At 41.3% G+C, this 18,131-nt stretch overlaps 2 protein-coding genes and 1 long non-coding RNA gene across 3 annotated transcripts; 2 read left to right on the plus strand and 1 right to left on the minus strand.

Annotated features, from left to right (window-relative positions):
- The first annotated feature begins 4,053 nt into the window (after positions 1 to 4,053).
- Positions 4,054 to 4,551, plus strand: LOC134203286 (uncharacterized protein K02A2.6-like). Its single transcript, XM_062678158.1, has one exon. It carries the CDS (start codon positions 4,054 to 4,056, stop codon positions 4,549 to 4,551), a length of 498 nt encoding a protein of 165 aa, XP_062534142.1.
- A 1,110-nt stretch (positions 4,552 to 5,661) lies between these two features.
- LOC134203288 (uncharacterized) lies at positions 5,662 to 17,256 on the plus strand. Its single transcript, XR_009977559.1, has 3 exons — positions 5,662 to 5,984; positions 6,053 to 6,577; positions 16,262 to 17,256. It is a non-coding gene; the product is annotated as an uncharacterized LOC134203288 (long non-coding RNA).
- Positions 8,426 to 17,542, minus strand: LOC134203287 (uncharacterized). The gene is made up of 6 exons (XM_062678159.1): positions 17,410 to 17,542; positions 17,218 to 17,345; positions 16,001 to 16,110; positions 15,398 to 15,940; positions 15,180 to 15,334; positions 8,426 to 9,203 (listed from the first exon to the last, which is right to left on the minus strand). The coding sequence occupies exons 3-6, from the start codon at positions 16,092 to 16,094 to the stop codon at positions 8,682 to 8,684; spliced, it is 1,314 nt and encodes a 437-aa protein (XP_062534143.1). The 5' UTR covers positions 16,095 to 16,110; positions 17,218 to 17,345; positions 17,410 to 17,542; the 3' UTR covers positions 8,426 to 8,681.
- Between the last annotated feature and the right edge of the window lie 589 nt (positions 17,543 to 18,131).

The raw sequence follows: 18,131 nt of genomic DNA on the forward strand, positions 1-18,131 counted from the left end.
TAGAGTCTCCGCTTCTGAAACTCCTTCAGGATCGAACAGAGGCAGGTAATGTTCTCCAATGAAAATTGAAGTTGTCTTAAAAACGAGATCTTTCAAATTGAAACGTTTGGTTATTTGTTTCACCAGCTCCACATAAAAATTACATGCGATTCCTTCAGCAGTTTAACAATAAGTCCGGCCAGGTTCTCTGCCGATACCCTAGATCTTTGTTTACTCGCGATGTCATCTTCACAGACATCGAAAAGGAGAATCAGCAAAAGTGATTTGATTTCACTGAACATGTTCATAAATTTAGGGCTTTCCCATGGGAAGCCCGATCAGGAATACATAACAAAATTATAACTAAATTCTATCAATGGTTGTTATTTAAAACAACGTGTGTTATAATTAGATAATTCGATAAAAATATGTCTTCGGCCAGTTTTATTTCATATCAAAATTATAACAACATTAGTTATGTATATTTCCACAAAATAATTGCCTAAATTTTTCGATATTGGAAAAAAGCGGAGGTAATCACCTCCAGTATAACTTGAATCAATGTTCGATGTTAATAGCTAGTACAAAGTTAATTGCCTACATTATGGATGGAAATCCGGCGTTGTAGCGTACCACATTTTTATACGTGATGTAGGCAATTACCAAGAAAGTAGATTTTTGTACCTCATAATCATATCAACGGTTGTTATAATGTTGAAATGAAGGTAACAACCTCTGATATAATTATGTTACGGCTAGAGGGAGTTTTGATATAATTTTTGTTATTTTAACAACTAACCAGCCAATTTTATAACACATTTTGTTACATTATTTTTCTGAAATAAATGACTCCCCTTGTTATAATTTTGTTATGCATTCTTGATCGGGAGAAACGATTGACTTTGTTAACCAACAGTAGGACATACTGCATGAAGTGGAGTAAAGGCTTGGTCGGCATGGGATCGTTGAGGTGATGAAGGAGACGCTGGATAGTTGAATTATTGTCGCAGTTCGATTGGAACGTAAAGAACATGATTAGCTCCGAAAAACGATTAATATTCCTTTTGTCTACTGATTCAAGCGATAGCCATCTCGTGGCTGAAGGATTTGACTGAGTAAAAGCTACCTTATCGGCCGCCAAGATATTAGATTGTAGTATCGGACAAAAGTAAAAAAAACCCAGATTATCCACCTAGCGGTGATGGTGCCTTTCTCGTGCATGATAAAAATTGTATTTTGGCCATTACTCTTGAGCCCATAGTTCGATCTAGCCAATTTTTTAAAGGAAATGGGAGAGAATGCTGCGTCGAATGCAACTTGTTGCGAGTAAATCGGTTAAGGATAAGTGCCTGAAAAATGAGTGACATTTTTTTACTTAATTTTTCTATAAAAAAAGTGGTATTTTGGCCATAACTTCCGAGCCCATAGTCCGATCTGACAAATTTTCAATAGGAAACAATGGTAGAGTATCCTGCGTCGAATGCAATTTGTTGCGAGTAAATCGATTAAGGATAAGTACCTGAAAAATGAGTGAAATTTTTTTTTGGGTGGGTGCGCACAGACACATACATACACACAGACATCACCTCAATTCGTCAACCTGAGTCGATCGGTATATAACATTACCTTCTATAAAAAGCCTTTACGTATACTTAGTATTAGAGAAAGGCAAAAAGAGCACAAAATCCCCAAAAATCTTTAAAAAAATTTATTTCTTCAAAAAACCTTTAATCTTGATATAAAGATATCTTTAATAAAAAAATACCAAAAAATATTTATAAATAAGATAAATCTTTATATGTGGCAAAACTGCCAAATATCCTCCTTTTTCGCTCAATTCGGGTAAATTGTCCTCCTTTAGACAATTTTTATATGGTCACCCTACCCGCAGCGGATGTCATTTTTCGAGCGAAAAGAAGAAGAATCGTGGAAAAATAAGTGGCTTGTGGTTAAGTCCATTGCCTGAATACGGGCCTGTAACGAACTGTCATTATTAGAAGGGAACTCAGGAGGGAAGAAAGATATCGAGAACTGGAATAAACGGAATTGATTTTAATTTGTTAATTAAACTATATTTAACCGGGTTAATAAAATGAACTTTTGTTCAAGAAGACGACCCGCTCAAATGTCAAAATCCATCGGGTGAGTGAATTTGATGAACTCCTGCACAGGTCTATAGCGGATGGTTATTAACGCACACATAAAATTTATTTGTAAATTTCTTTAGATTTTTGCCAATAAAAATGTGTGTATTTTTATTAGTGTAGAGTATCACAGTGGCGACAAGGAAGACGAACAGGTAATAAAACACTTGAATTTCTAGGATTTTGGGGTGTTTTTTGGGGTTTTCTAGTTATTACATGAAACATAAATTAAGGTTATGTGACAGAGCATTTCTTTGCTTAGCTGCCGGGATAAAAGTGGAATCGTACCATCGCGAAAGAACAGCCGAAAAAACCCGGAAAAAAACCGCAGAGGCGGACAGCAAAATAAGGCAGAGGCGAAACACAAAACACCGCAGAGGCGGACGCAGATTCTTGCACCGGGTAAAAGGCCGCAGCGGCGGACACGTCACTGACTACAGGACGTGGAATAGTCGATAGGCTGCTGATAAGTAGCCACTGCTATAACGCAGTGAATCTCAAGTCGACGATTTCGAAAACAACGGCCAGAGGGCAATCTCGATTAAGACGATGAAGAAGTGGGATATTCCCTAATTTAAGTTCAAATTATTCCACCCCAATAACATCTGGAACGAGTGAATCAAATACAAAAGGAATGTGGATTATATAATCGCGGCAACCGGGGAGAAAGATCGCACGAAAATTAAAAACATCTTCCTGGCAAAAGCTGGACCGGATCTACAGAAAGTGTTCGCTTCGATTCCGGGTGTAGATGTACAAGAAGACGCTGAGAAGAAAGTTGATCCCTTCGCAATAGGCAATTGGCAATAGGCAAGTTGGATGATTATTTCTCGCCGAAGCAACATGAGACCTTTGAGCGAAATATATTTTGGACGCTTAGGCTGGCCTCAGAGGAAACATTAGGCAAGTTCATGCTACGATACCAAGACCAAGCTGCAAAGTGCAATTTTGGTAACAACGTAGAAGAAAGTCGTGACATTAGTGTGGTCGACAAGATAATACTCTATGCTCCGAGTGATCTCAAAGAGCAGCTGCTCCAGAAGGATACTTTGAAACTGGACGACGTTACCAAAATTGTCAGCTCATACGAGTCGGTGAAGCAGCAAGCACAGTCGATTAGTCTTCCGGGACCCAGTTCTTCCGGCGAGACGAATTTCACATCACCATCGAATGTCAACAAAATCAAACAACTTCCGAGCAAAGAATACACACGATGTGGTCGAAGTGGCCATTCTGCGATTGACCCTGGCTGCCCAGCGAGAACCAGGGAACGCATTAAATGCTAACGTATCGGACATTTTGCTGCACAATGCCGATCAGTCCAGACACTGGAGCGCAAGCAGTTCCCGAAGACTGAATCGCGATGGCCAAATAAGCGGTTTAAGTCACATTCGGTGAATGAGATCGAAATTTCTGAGGAGAAAGAAGACAACAACTTTCTGTTCAGGATTAGCGATGGAAGCGAGTTGATCCGGATCAAGCTGGGTGGAGTAGTGCTGCAGGTACTCGTGTACTCCGGATGTAAGAAAAATATTGTCGATGAGCGATCGTGGAACTACATCAAAGCGTACGGAGCAAAGGTATGGAATCAAAAAAAAAAAAAAAACTGCGGTGAGATATTTCTGCCGTATGTAGAAAATGCGAAGCCGTTGATACTCCTGGGAAAGTTCGACACAACCGTATCGATAGATGATGTCGGAAGGATTCACGAGAGGGTTGCTACATTTTATGTAGTACAAGGCGGTCAGCAGTGTTTGCTGGGACGAATCACATCAACAGAGATGGGTGTTTTATTCATCGGGTTACCGAGCACTCTCGGGGTTAACACTGTCAACACCAACGGTATTCAGCCGTTTCCTAAGATCAAGGGTGTGCAGGTAAAGATACCGATCGATAAATCCGTTTCGCCAGTCTGTCAGCAACAGCGCTGATGATAAAGATTGAAGAAAAATTGAATTCTCTACTTGCCAGTGACATCATAGAACCTGTCGAAGGTGGTTGTCCGTGGGTCTCCCCGCTGGTAACAGTGGTGAAGGACAACGGAGATCTTCGCTTATGTATTGATATGCGCAGAGCTAACGCAGCGATTGTACAAGAGCGGCACATCATGCCAACAATAGAGGACTTCCTACCAAAGTTTATATCTGCAAAGTGGTTTAGCCGGCTTGATGTTAAAGAAGCCTTTTATCAAATCGAGCTTGATACTGAAAGTCGTTACATTACCACTTTTAGAACGCTCGTGGGTCTCTATCGGTACAAGCGTCTGATGTATGGTATAGCTTGTGCGTCAGAGCTATTCCAACGAATCCTTGAGCAAATCCTGAGTCCTCACAGCAAGTATGTAGTTAATTTCATAGACGACGTTCTTATTTTCGCCAGTACAGAAGAAGAACATGATGAAGTCCTCAAAGCGGTCCTTTCGACGTAGAAACCGGACCACAAACCCTTGGAGACGATTTTTAAACCCACCTCTAGGTCATGTTCGCGAATTGAGCGGTGGGTGCTCAGACTCCAGTCGTTCTCCTTTGTGGTCAAATATCGTAAAGGTACTAGCAACGTGGCGGATCCATTGTCCCGACTGGTTGACGGACAGCAGCCTGAAGAGTTTGATGCTGAAAGTAAATTTATGGTGCTGGCGGTCCTGGAATCCGCAGCAGGATGTCGTCAGTTGCATGCTAGCAAAAATTCCGCTTGAGGCCCTTTCAAAACATTTTAACAACAGCCACTACACCTGATGGTATAATTGCAATATTTCCATTATCAGGCGACAGATGGTGTTGCTGCGTGTTTATATCAATGTAATATTGCATATACACTAGTGACATCTGCTGTTCGATATCGTAAGCTTTCAATGTTCCTTCCACACACACGAGGTGGAGAACAGTCTTGAAGAAATTGAAAGTATACAGCTAGGATTTAGTATGGAGGTAGAATGAAATCTCTTTTATTGTTTAGAACTGTAAAACAAGTCGTGGGTACAAAAAATCTAAAAATTATTTGTTGCTTTTTGACCCAGCTTTCATATTGATGCGATGCGTAGTTGATGAGAACGGATGATTTGTCCAATACAAGGAAATTCATTTTACTTTAAATGTTGTGGCGCCATCTCGTTCAAACAGCACCTTTGTCTTTGCCTTGTTGACATGCAGCAGCTTGAAGAAAAGACCAGCACCTATGCTACTTTGGAAGCTGTGAAGCAGTATTTGCGTACCGGAAACTGGAATGATGAACGAGTCTAACCATATGTTCCTACGCCATATGCTTTTTAGAGAAACTTGAAGTCTGCACATTTGACTGCATCAGACAGGTATTTAAGAAAATATTTATATTTCACCCTTCTGTGATCAGTTCTTTGAACAATTTTCTCTCCACTGAAAATACTTCATACAGATATTTCCACTCTGCGCATTTTGCCATCATTGAACAGACATTTAGTAAAATGTACAGGGTGTTCAATAAGTTCGAATACAAATGTTTGATCATTGTGTTTGTAAGCCCAATGCACATATTCTGTATTTGTATCGGTGTCAGCGTTAGGGTGAAATCAGCAGTGATTCAGTTTGATTCCAAATTTTCGAACACTTTTTTAAATTGAATCTGAAACAAAATAGAACAAAGTAGGTCGTATTCCCAGCAGTGTTCTATTCCTTCCATTTTACTGTGGAGATGTATACTTGTATTAGTGACACAAAGTTGTAAACAAATCGATGTCAAGTGTAGAGGAATTTTGCATCGCAAGTTTTAGGAAAACAACTTTTATTACCAAGTCATATTTTCCCTCACGGCACGGATTATATTTATAATTACCGACGATCCATCATTGTTATCCGATTTCGGGGAAAATCAATGCTCTTGGTGTAGGTATGAGTCGAGCAATCGTTTTAGGAAAAGTATGTATGTAAGTTTATTCTAACATTTTCTTTTTTTAGAAAGGCAAACATAAGCTGCTACGGAAAACAAGCCAGGATTGCTTCGATCAGTGAACACCGATAAGCTGGTTTGGCTTAAAAACGCTGAAAGGAAGTGATTTAAATAAGTACAGCCGAACGGCACACGGGGTCCGGAAATATTCATCTTTGTGAACCATGGACTGGTTGATTCGATCTTGTGGATATCTTATCACGCTGAAGCTCCAATTGGGTGTCCGTGCTTTGCTGATAACCAAATTCATTGAGTTGTAGAAAAAACACTGGAGAACAGAGCAAGAAAGATCGGCAAGAGTATGACCTTGAGGTCTACCGATTTTATAAAGCATTCGTCAGCTGATGTGGTGCGTCACTGACAAAAGCAACCAGCTTGTAAACATTCATGATGTACAGCCTCCTAAGTTACTGCTGCGGATGCAGAAGTAAGCTCGCTGCTCGCCAATACCCGGTGATGACCAACACATGATATGATTTAGCAAAAGGCCAGATGCAGAAGCTTAACGGGGTCAAGGAAGCAGAGCGTTTTTAGTAAGTTCGTTTTTATTTTATCATCGTTGGCAACTCACTGTACTAGGTAGTCATTGACATACATAATTTTTAAAAACATTCACATTGGGCGAGTCTCTGGATCCTATTTCTAATTATTTTTCTAATTGTTCTTCTTTCTAATTTTAACGAGGGAAGTTCCAAGTGGAACATTCCGTACTTTATCATTATTGTTGTGTATTTTATGTTTTCTTTTTTATAGCTCTCTGTTTTCGAGATTTATCTACTTGGCTAATGCATATCACTAGATCGGTTCAAGAACCGTTCTCCCGTTAACAAGGTACAAAGTTTCCGATGTCATGAAAAATAAACGCGCCAGAAGATGCACTTTTAATAATCGACGTTTTTGTTTCGGACATTTTTGGAGCGAATATTTTTTCTTGTCCTAAAGAGGAATTACCACTTACCACTATCCAATTTAATTTCCCGGAAAATGGGAGGGCATTACAAATGAGTTCAAACGTAAAAAAGTAAAGAAGCTTGATAGTTTGGTTTTGTTGAATTAAAATTTACGTTTTATTACTTCAATAGAGGAAATCTGCGCCAATTTATAACATACAACTTAACCATTTTTCTGTTAAAGGATTTAAAGAGTGATTTTCGTAAAATGACGTATACGTCACCTTTTCGGCAGCCCACGGGTGGAAACACTTTTCACATTGCGAGAAGGGAATGTTAATGACAGTTTATTACAACATACGTTTATTACACATAAACTCTTTTGAGTGTGAGAAGAGACTCCCTGAATAATATTCAAAACCAAAAATGATTATCAGGAATCTACTATGTCTTGCGTGTGCCCGTCGTAGATCGGTGGGGGGAATGTATCTATTATCCAAGCCTTGCAGTCGGTCAGTTCCCAGGTACACCTCAGTCAGACTCTCTGCCACCCCACGTGTTTTGAGGTAGTTAAGGAGGACCGTTATTTACCTACCGTCGATGCTGTTAAAACGCCCTCTAAGTTGGTTGTAATGGAATCGGTATCTTCTCCGTCAAGTAGCAACAAGTTGTTCGCTGTACTGCTTGAGATCATTCGGCACCCGTCCCAAGCCCTGAGGAACTGCTGGTCTTTTTAGTATGATTGGCGGCGGTGAGACTCATGTGACTGTACTGTCCTACCGGATGTTCTTCCATTACTTGGACTTCTGATTTATGATGCTGGCTGTCACATACACGAAAACTGAATTCTAGTGGTGACGATCAGGAAGTAGAGGTGACCATTGTTGTTGACTCTGGTAACACACCACAGTTGGACGGTCAGATGGCCAAATAATTTTTATTGAAAGGAAACGCAACCGTGCTCACGTCTTGCTTGTGCTCGACGTATATAAATCTTATCAGTGATCCAAAGCCGTGCAGTTGTATCTCGCGATTTGGTGGGCAAATACACTTCAGTTGGGCTTTTTGAAATGCCACGCTTTGCTGAATAGAGAGTCCTATTACACTTAGATGTCGTCGATGTAGCAAACACTTCCACTGTGTTAATTGTAATGCAACCGATAGCTTTTCCATCAAACTGACTAACTGATGGTCATCTAAGTACGATCGGCGGCGGTGAGGCTCCTGTAGCCGTACTGTGTACCCACCACCTTGCACATGGATTCTGCTCAAGGCATCTCAGAATCCAGGTGCAAAACGATTGAATTAAAATTAGAAACCTGAAATGAAGAAAATCTGTTAAGGCCACTATATATATATGATATTAAGTAACTTGATGCCAAAGCTTACACATTAAATTTTTCTTTAAATGAAGTATACGTTTGATCAAGATACTGTATATCACATGATAATGCTCCAAGTCTGAACAAGATATATATTACTGTATGGAAACAGGGTATTCCGGTTCATGCGCAGAAGCAATCAAAAGAAATGGTGGTCGCGCATGAAATGATGTTCTTGGAGATCTATTCGATGAAATGTGTGTCAAAGTTGGCGACTTATCGGCGATGTGGAGTCTTCTTCTTCTTCTTTGGGATGTGGCTACGTTCTAGGAAGGTTTTTGTCTAATGGGTGTTATGGGGTCACTTATAAGAGGATTTAACTGTATGAGGTGTGCACACACTAGGGATCTATGATATAATTGTGATTATACTGATCCCTGGTGGGACCAAACATGATCTATAAGATCTTTTCGAAGCGACGCACATTCAGCCGTATTTTTCATATCCATCCGTTCGGCACAAAATTGAGCAAATGTCCCTGGCGGTACTGATGTGATGATAGATTTTGGGCAATTCTCCATTGATCGATGAGTGTGCGGTATCGTCTCCGAATCATCTTGAAGTATGTTGTCCATATTGCAGTGATACTCGATACGCATATTATGCAAAATAATACACGCCTGCATCACATTTGTCATTGTTGGCACATCCCATAGCCGGCAAGGATGCGTGAGGATATGCCAACATTTTTTTAGTATTCCGAAAGCTCTTTCGACATCTTTCCGTGCCGCCTCTTGCTTTTTGGCAAAGAGTTTCTCTTTGTTGTTGCTGGGATGAGATACTGTTTTCATGAATACTGGCCAATCTGGGTAAATCCCATCGGCCAAGAAGTATCCTCTATCGCGTTTGGTTCCATTGAGAATGTACTCCACTTTCAAAATTTTTCCCTGTAGATATGATTTGTAGATTGTTCTATTATTTATTGTACTATACTATTATTCTATTATTTGTAATTTGTTTGTTTTATTGGACATGCCGCTAGGTTGCGAAGGCCGACGGAGGTCCTTCATAGCTTAGTTGGTTAAAGCACCAGTCTAGCGTACTGTAGGGTCATGGGTTCGAGTCCCAGCGAAGAGAAAGTGGTTACCTCCAATACATTTTCCAAATCAATATCTTCCACATAACGTACATATTCACATATGAGTTTTCATAACGATGTAAAACAAGAAAATCTGTTAGTGTAATAATTTGTATCAGGTCGAGTATTATTTATTGTTCTTAAATCAAATATGAAGTTGTATTTTTATCGATGATTATCTAAACTGTTCAAGAGATCCGATAAATTCCCTAGAGAATTCCTAGAGGAATTCCCGAACAAAAAAGGAATTTTAGAAGGGATTCTCGGAGGAATTCCTGAAGAAATTCCCAAAAGAATTTCTTCGGGAATTCCTCTGAGAAGTCCTCTGGGAATTCATTTGGGAGTACCTCTGGAAGTTCCTCCAGGAATTCCTTCGGAAGTTCCTTTAGGAATTCCTTCGGAAGCTCCTCCAGAAATTTCTTCGGAAGTTCTCTCGGAAGTTCCTTTAGGAATTCCTTCGGAAGTTGCTCCAGGAATTCCTTCGGAAGTTCCTCCAGGAATTCCTTCGGAAGTTGCTCCAGGAATTCCTTCGGAAGTTCCTCCAGGAATTCCTTCGGAAGTTCCTCCAGAAATTCCTTCGGAAGTTCTTCCAGGAATTCCTTCGGAAGTTCCTTTAGGAATTCCTTCGGAAGTTCCTTTAGGAATTCCTTCGGAAGTTCCTTTAGGAATTCCTTCGGAAGCTCCTCCAGGAATTCCTTCGGAAGTTCCTCCAGGAATTCCTTCGGAAGTTCCTCCAGGAATTCCTTCGGAAGTTCCTCCAGGAATTCCTTCGGAAGTTCCTCCAGGAATTCCTTCGGAAGTTCCTTTAGGAATTCCTTCGGAAGCTCCTCCAGAAATTCCTTCGGAAGCTCCTCCAGAAATTCCTTCGGAAGTTCCTACTGGAATTCTTTCGGAAGTTCCTCCTGGAATTTCTTCGGAAGTTCCTCCAGGAATTCCTTCGGAAGTTCCTCCAGGAATTCCTTCGGAAGTTCCTCCAAAAAATCCTTCGGAAGTTCCTTCAGAAATTCCTTCGAAAGTTCCTTCAGGAATTCTTCCGGAAGTTTTTCCAGGAATTCCTTCGGAAGTTCCTCCAGAAATTCCTTCGGAAGTTCCTCCAGGAATTCCTTAGGAAGTTCCTCCAGGAATTCCTTCGGAAGTTCCTCCAAGAAATCCTTCGGAAGTTCCTCCAGAAATTCCTTCGGAAGTTCCTTCAGGAATTATTCCGGAAGTTCTTCCAGGAATTCCTTCGGAAGTTCCTCCAGAAATTCCTTCAGAAGTTCCTCCAGAAATTCCTTCAGAAGTTCCTCCAGGAATTCCTTCGGAAGTTCCTCCAGGAATTCCTTTGGAAGTTCCTCCAGGAATTCCTTTGGAAGTTCCTTCGGAAATTCCTCCAGGAATTCCTTCGGAAGTTCCTCCAGGAATTCCTTCGGAAGTTCCTCCAGGAATTCCTTCGGAAGTTCCTCCAGGAATTCCTTCGGAAGTTCCTCCAGAAATTCCTTCGGAAGTTCCTCCAGGAATTCCTTCGGAAGTTCCTCCAGAAATTCCTTCGGAAGCTCCTCCAGAAATTCCTTCGGAAGTTCCTCCTGGAATTCCTTCGGAAGTTCCTCCTGGAATTTCTTCGGAAGTTCCTCCTGGAATTCCTTCGGAAGTTCCTCCAGGAATTCCTTCGGAAGTTCCTCCAGAAATTCCTTCGGAAGTTCCTCCAGGAATTCCTTCGGAAGTTCCTCCAGAAATTCCTTCGGAAGCTCCTCCAGAAATTCCTTCGGAAGTTCCTCCTGGAATTCCTTCGGAAGTTCCTCCTGGAATTTCTTCGGAAGTTCCTCCAGGAATTCCTTCGGAAGTTCCTCCAGGAATTCCTTCGGAAGTTCCTCCAGGAATTCCTTCGGAAGTTCCTCCAGGAATTCCTTCGGAAGTTCCTCCAGGAATTCCTTCGGAAGTTCCTCCAGGAATTCCTTCGGAAGTTCCTCCAGAAATTCCTTCGGAAGCTCCTCCAGAAATTCCTTCGGAAGTTCCTCCAGGAATTCCTCGGAAGTTCCTCCAGAAATTCCTTCGGAAGTTCCTCCAGAAATTCTTTCGGAAGTTCCTCCAGGAATTCCTTCGGAAGTTCCTCCAGGAATTCCTTCGGAAGTTCCTTTAGGAATTCCTTCGGAAGCTCCTCCAGAAATTCCTTCGGAAGTTCCTCCAGGAATTCCTTCGGAAGTTCCTCCAGGAATTCCTTCGGAAGTTCCTCCTGGAATTCCTTCGGAAGTTCCTCCTGGAATTCCTTCGGAAGTTCCTCCTGGAATTCCTTCGGAAGTTCCTCCTGGAATTCCTTCGGAAGTTCCTCCTGGAATTCCTTCGGAAGTTCCTCCTGGAATTCCTTCGGAAGTTCCTCCTGGAATTCCTTCGGAAGTTCCTCCTGGAATTCCTTCGGAAGTTCCTCCTGGAATTCCTTCGGAAGTTCCTCCTGGAATTCCTTCGGAAGTTCCTCCTGGAATTCCTTCGGAAGTTCCTCCAGGAATTCCTTCGGAAGTTCCTCCAGGAATTCCTTCGGAAGTTCCTCCAGGAATTCCTTCGGAAGTTCCTCCTGGAATTCCTTCGGAAGTTCCTCCAGGAATTCCTTCGGAAGTTCCTCCAGGAGTTCCTTCGGAAGTTCCTCCAGGAATTCCTTCGGAAGTTCCTCCAGGAATTCCTTCGGAAGTTCCTCCTGGAATTCCTTCGGAAGTTCCTCCAGAAATTCCTTCGGAAGCTCCTCCAGAAATTCCTTCGGAAGTTCCTCCAGGAATTTCTTCGGAAGTTCCTCCAGGAATTCCTTCGGAAGTTCCTCCAGGAATTCCTTCGGAAGTTCCTCCAGAAACTCCTTCGGAAGCTCCTCCAGAAATTCCTTCGGAAGTTCCTCCTGGAATTCCTTCGGAAGTTCCTCCTGGAATTCCTTCGGAAGTTCCTCCAGGAATTCCTTCGGAAGTTCCTCCAGAAATTCCTTCGGAAGTTCCTCCAGAAATTCCTTCGGAAGTTTCTCCAGAAATTCTTTCGGAAGTTCCTCCAGGAATTCCTTCGGAAGTTCCTTTAGGAATTCCTTCGGAAGCTCCTCCAGAAATTCCTTCGGAAGTTCCTCCAGGAATTCCTTCGGAAGTTCCTCCAGGAATTTCTTCGGAAGTTCCTCCAGGAATTCCTTCGGAAGTTCCTCCAGGAATTCCTTCGGAAGTTCCTCCAGGAATTCCTTCGGAAGTTCCTCCTGGAATTCCTTCGGAAGTTCCTCGGGAATCCCCCTAGGAGTTCTTATGAGAATTTTTACGGGAATTCCTCCTTTTGGAATACCTACGAGTATACCTACGGGTCTTCCTTCGGGAAATCCGACTGGAATTCCTACGGAAGCTGCTTCGGGAATTCCTACGGAAATGACTTCGGCAATCCTTACGGGAATTTCTCGGGGAAAGGCTACGGGAATTCCTATGGGAATTCCGTCGAGAATTCCTCTGGGAATTGCTTTGAAAATGCATCTGTGAATTCCTTTGGGAATGCCTCTGTGAATTGCTTTGGGATTTCCTCCAGCAATTTCTTCGCGAATACCTCTGGGAATTGCTTCGAAAATTCCCGAAAAAAATCATGTAGGAATTCTTGATGAAATTCTCGAAGGAATTTACCCAAGCAACCAGAAGTTCAGATTTTACTTAAATTTACTGTTAACCGAACTAATTGGTTCACTATGGTTCACATCAAGTTCCAAGCATCCTTAACGAAACTTTAAAGTTCACCTAAAGTTCCGTTACATACAAAAAATTACTTAAAATGAGAGCTGATTAAGCCAAAATAGCCCTTCTTATCCGAACTTCTGGTTGCTTGGGTAGGTATTCCTGGAGGAGTTCTCGTAGGAAGTCTCGGAGGAATTCCCGTAGGAAGTCTCGAAGGAATTCTCGTATGAATTCCACAGGAATTCGGGTAGGGATTCCCAGAGGAATTCCCGAAAAAACTCCGGTAGGAATTCCCGGACAAATTTCGAGAGGAATTCCTGAAGCAACTCCCGTAGGAATTCCCGAAATAATTTGTCAAAGGTATACTCGTAGGTATTCCAAACGGAATTTCCGTAGAAAGTCTCGGAGGAAAATCGGAAAATTAATCCCGAAGGAATATCCGGAGGCATTCTCGAAGGATTTCGCGGAGGAATTCCTGGAAAAAATGCCAGAGGAATTGTCGAAGGAACTCCAGGAGAAATTCCTAGAGGAATTCCCAAAGGAACTCCCGTAGAAATTCCCGGAAGAATTCGCAGAGGAATTGCCAAAGGAATTCTCGTAGGAATGTTCAAAGGAATTCCTGTAAAAAGTCCCATAGGTATTCTCAGAGAAATTCCCGTAGGTAGTCTCAAAGGAATTCTCGTATGAATTCCCAGAGGAATTCCCATAGAATTCCCACTCGTAGGGGAATTTCCAGAGGAATTTCTGCAGGTATTCCGGAATGATTTCCCGGCGGAATTCCGAATGGGATTCCCGGAGTTATTCCCGAAGTAAATATGGGAGGAATTCCTGGAGAAACTCCCGGAGGAATTTCTAGAGTAACTCCCGAAGGAATTCCTGGAGGAACTAACGAATGAATTCTTGGTTACACTTCTGGAAGAATTCCTAAAGGAACGCCCGATGAAATTCCTTGAAGAACTCCGTTAAAAGTTCCGTAGGAATTCCCGAAAGTATTCCCGTAGGAGTTCCTTTAGAAATATCAAAATATTTCGTAAAAAATCCCGTGAGTATTCCCGTAGGAAGTATCGAAGGAATGCTCGTATGAATTCCCGTAGGACTTACGGTAGAAATTTCCGGTAGGAAATCCCCGAGGATTCCCGTAGAATTTCCCCGAGAATTTCCGGAGTAATTCTCACAGGAACTCCTAGGGGAATTCCGTAATGATTTCAAGGCGAAGGCAATTTGGGAGGAATTCCCGTAAGAATTCCTGGAGGAATTTCTGGCTGAACTCCCGAAGGAATTTTTGGATGAACTACCGAAGGAATTCCTGGAGGAACTCCCGGATGAATTCCTGGAGAAAGTCACGAAGGAATTTTTTTTTTTTTTTTTGTGTCTTTATTAAAGAGACTTTCAGCAAAACACGAAGGAATTCTTGGAGGAACTTTTGGAAGAATTCCCGAAGGAACTCTTAGAAAAATTCCTGGAGGAATTCCTAGAGGAACTGCCGGAGAAATTCCTGGAAGAACTCCCGTAGAATCGGCAAATTACAGTGGACTAGACATAAAGTGCGTATGCCGAAAGAGAGACCAGCAAAAGTGATATTTACCATAGAACCCGCGTGCGACCCTTGTTTCTAGGGAGACAGACGATTGGCGGCCCAAGAACGAGCGACCTGGAATATAACATTCGGTTTTGCTCCGGACAACACGAAGTGTACGATCACCGTTGCCGTGAATCGTATATCTGTCCCATTTTTGGTGGGTTACCTATTCATATGGGATAAATATGTGATTCACGGTGCAGTTAAAATTTTACCTGGTAGTCTAAAATAAATTGATCTGAAACTTTGGAGAACCTAAACCACGTGATCTGTGAATAACTAAATTTTACATCATATATTACTGCCCAAAATCGCATAATTGTCCCATATGAATACGAGATACAGCAGAGATAGGACTGATATGCGATCATATGCTGTGAATCTGTACGGATATTATTGTTCCCTATTCAGATTATATCTCCTAGGATCGTTCGTAATGGAAGCCCAAAAATGTGGTGCGAAGAATATCAAAACAAAAGAAAAATGTACATTGAATTTTTCATCATAATGATTGAGATCAAAAATGATATTCGTCAAGATATTGTATAATACTTACATTCACAATGTTGTTTAATATTGGGGAGCGATCAACAACATTTATATCGTTACAACTCCCAGGCATACCAAAAAAGCAATGCCATATATGCGTGTCATATGAAGCAATCGCCTCCAGCACTACTGTGGGTTTTGCATCTTTTCCCACATATTGACCTTTAATAATAAGCAAACATAATAACGAAATAGCCGACATTCTGAATATATATAGAAATCTACCTTTGAATGCAACAGGACAGTTACCCCACTCCCAATGCATACAATCAATACTTCCAAGCATACCTGGGAAACCTCTGCTTTCGTTTTCGATCACAATTTTGCGAATATCTTCATTATTTGGTACTCTCAAGTATATGTCACCATATACCTCTACCACGGTCGTACAGAAGTTCCGTAAAGATTCCATAGCTGTTGATGCACCGATTCTCACATATTCATCAACAGCATCAGCGGCAATCCCGTATGCCAGCATTCTGACGGCAGCAACACACTTTTGTAAGCCAGTTAATCCTGGTGTTCCAGCTGCATTACTTCGTAGCTTGAAATAGTCGTTTTTGTTCTCTACGTCTTTTAAAATTCGCAGGAACATTGTTCTAGGCATTCTGAAACGCCGGCAAAATTTGATTTCGTCGTACACGGGGCTTTCTGCAAAATAATCTGCCACCAATCGGTCGTAGCCCATGTTAAAGTCCCTGTTCACATTTTTTCGTCCCGGTTGAGATCCTTTTCTTGATGACACCTCGTGTTCAGAGAATAGTTCTTCTAAAATTCGTGGAATATTATCTATAACAACTACATAACTGATTTATTCAATAATACAACCTTTCAAATCAAATAGTAAAAGCTCATCACTATCGTCGAAGTATTCCATAATTGAAATATATCCCGACTCGACAAATTCATCGTACGTGTCCATCGCTATTACATAATACCTAAAATACAAATACCACTTATTCTTATAATAAAACTGTGCATCATAAAATAAAATTTAAAAAATATAAAAAAAATCTTTCAAATGCATTCCATTTTTTCCAAATAAAATCTATAAAACCAAAACTAATAGAAAATTTATTTCTGTTTTAGATATTGAACTTTGACGGATAAACCACCGATAAACTTTGACTAAACAACGGTAACTACGAGGAAAAATGTGCTATCAACATCATTGCACTCGATTACAATTACAATGTTAACCACAGCGACGACGATGTCATTAGTTATGATGAAGAACATGACGGAAATGCTTACCATTCAAGAACCTATCACTAGATAACCATTCATTGATACATCATTGATGATGAGAAACATTTTAGCAAATGCGCGTCCACAGGATAAGTTGCATATCATCATTGTGTGATTATACGAACAACTGATTTCATCTACAACATTTACCACCACGCGAATCATAATTACTACCTATCATGATGTCCTGATATCACGATGTGGGGCTACGCTGCGGTTGTTCCAGAACAAAAAGGATAGAGATTAACATGATCATGAGTACGGCAACATTTTATATAATGAAGGACACTAGGATAAGAATTACATTTGATTCCAAACGAAATTCACTCTTCCCACTATTTCATTTCTCATTAACTGACCACTGGCAAGCAATGGATATTAGAAAGCAATGAGAACAATAAAACTGTACATGATGAAAGTACGCTACGAGAGCACATAATCAAATATATTTTGTTAACAGTTTGAAATAGGAAATAAACATACACATAAACATATGTTATGAAAAGTTGAAATTATTCGTTGGTATTGTAGACGTCGGATTCATCAATAATAAAGGACTCGTACAAAGCAGAAGTTCCTGCTTCGTCTTTCTGCTGGCTGCTCGCATAAGAGCACTCGGCTTCTACATACGTGTTCTCGTTTTGGTAGAGATCGTTCAAAAGCCTCCTTTTCTTAACCATTAAAATTTCTGATGAGACATGATCCAACCCTTCAATGTTTGTTGTTATCAGTTTTAGCTGGTTTGCCTCCTCAAGTGCAGCTACATGGCGTTCGAGTAAGGTGTTTTTATCACTCACCGCTGCAGCCACCTTTTCCAGTGCTTCTATACGTCTCATTTCCGCATCCTCCGTTTTGGCAAATTTTTTCGCCGATCTCTGTCCGATAGGCCGCTCCGTCGTGCGGTCAACGGTATCAAAAACGGGAACTAATATTATATTAAAGTTAACTAAAACTTGATTAGTTCTACTTAAGATTACTTGTTATATTACCTTCTTTGGTGGACGCTTTTGGTACACCAAACTTCGGTGATGTACGAAGAAGCTCCCAACATTGTTGGAATTTGAACTCCTCCTGGTGATCCATCGCGTAAATCTTTTGAGCCTGGGCAATTGTATCCTCGTGGGTTGTGCCGCTCACCTTCCTGCGTTCGACCGTGGCGAAGCAACCGACAAACTTGGACACAGCACGACTAATAACACCCCACCTTTGCCTAACAGCTTCCGCCGTCCGGATTTTCATGTCCTCCCTCATTTCACCCGCGTGGTCTCGGATAGCGGACCAAAATATGTTAATATTTTGGTCGCAACCTTTGATGGGGTCCTCTGAGACATGTACCCAAGATGCGCATATTTGCCTGTCTTGTGCTGGGGTGAAATTCTTGCCGCGACGAATATGTGCAGACATGTCCTATAAAAAAAGATTCGTCTATTTGCACCTTCTTCTAAATATTTTGAAAAGTTTTTATGTACTTTAGTCATGTTCCAACTTTCTCGTACAGTAAGTGTACGCAAAGGCTATAGAATGCCTAAAAACTTTTGAAAGATGACCCACAGAACTCATTTTTTCAATGGCATTCCATCCGGAACTTAGCCTGCTTTTCAACTCAGTATTCTATTAGCATCTCCTCGTGCACGCGGCGTTAAAAAGACGCAGGTGTGAATCGAGAAAAAAGCGGTAACGCAGTGTCGCCGCGTCGATGCACTCATGCGTT

This window comes from Armigeres subalbatus, unplaced genomic scaffold (genome assembly GCF_024139115.2).
Source record: "Armigeres subalbatus isolate Guangzhou_Male unplaced genomic scaffold, GZ_Asu_2 Contig1739, whole genome shotgun sequence".
Taxonomy (NCBI): Eukaryota; Metazoa; Arthropoda; class Insecta; order Diptera; family Culicidae; genus Armigeres; species Armigeres subalbatus.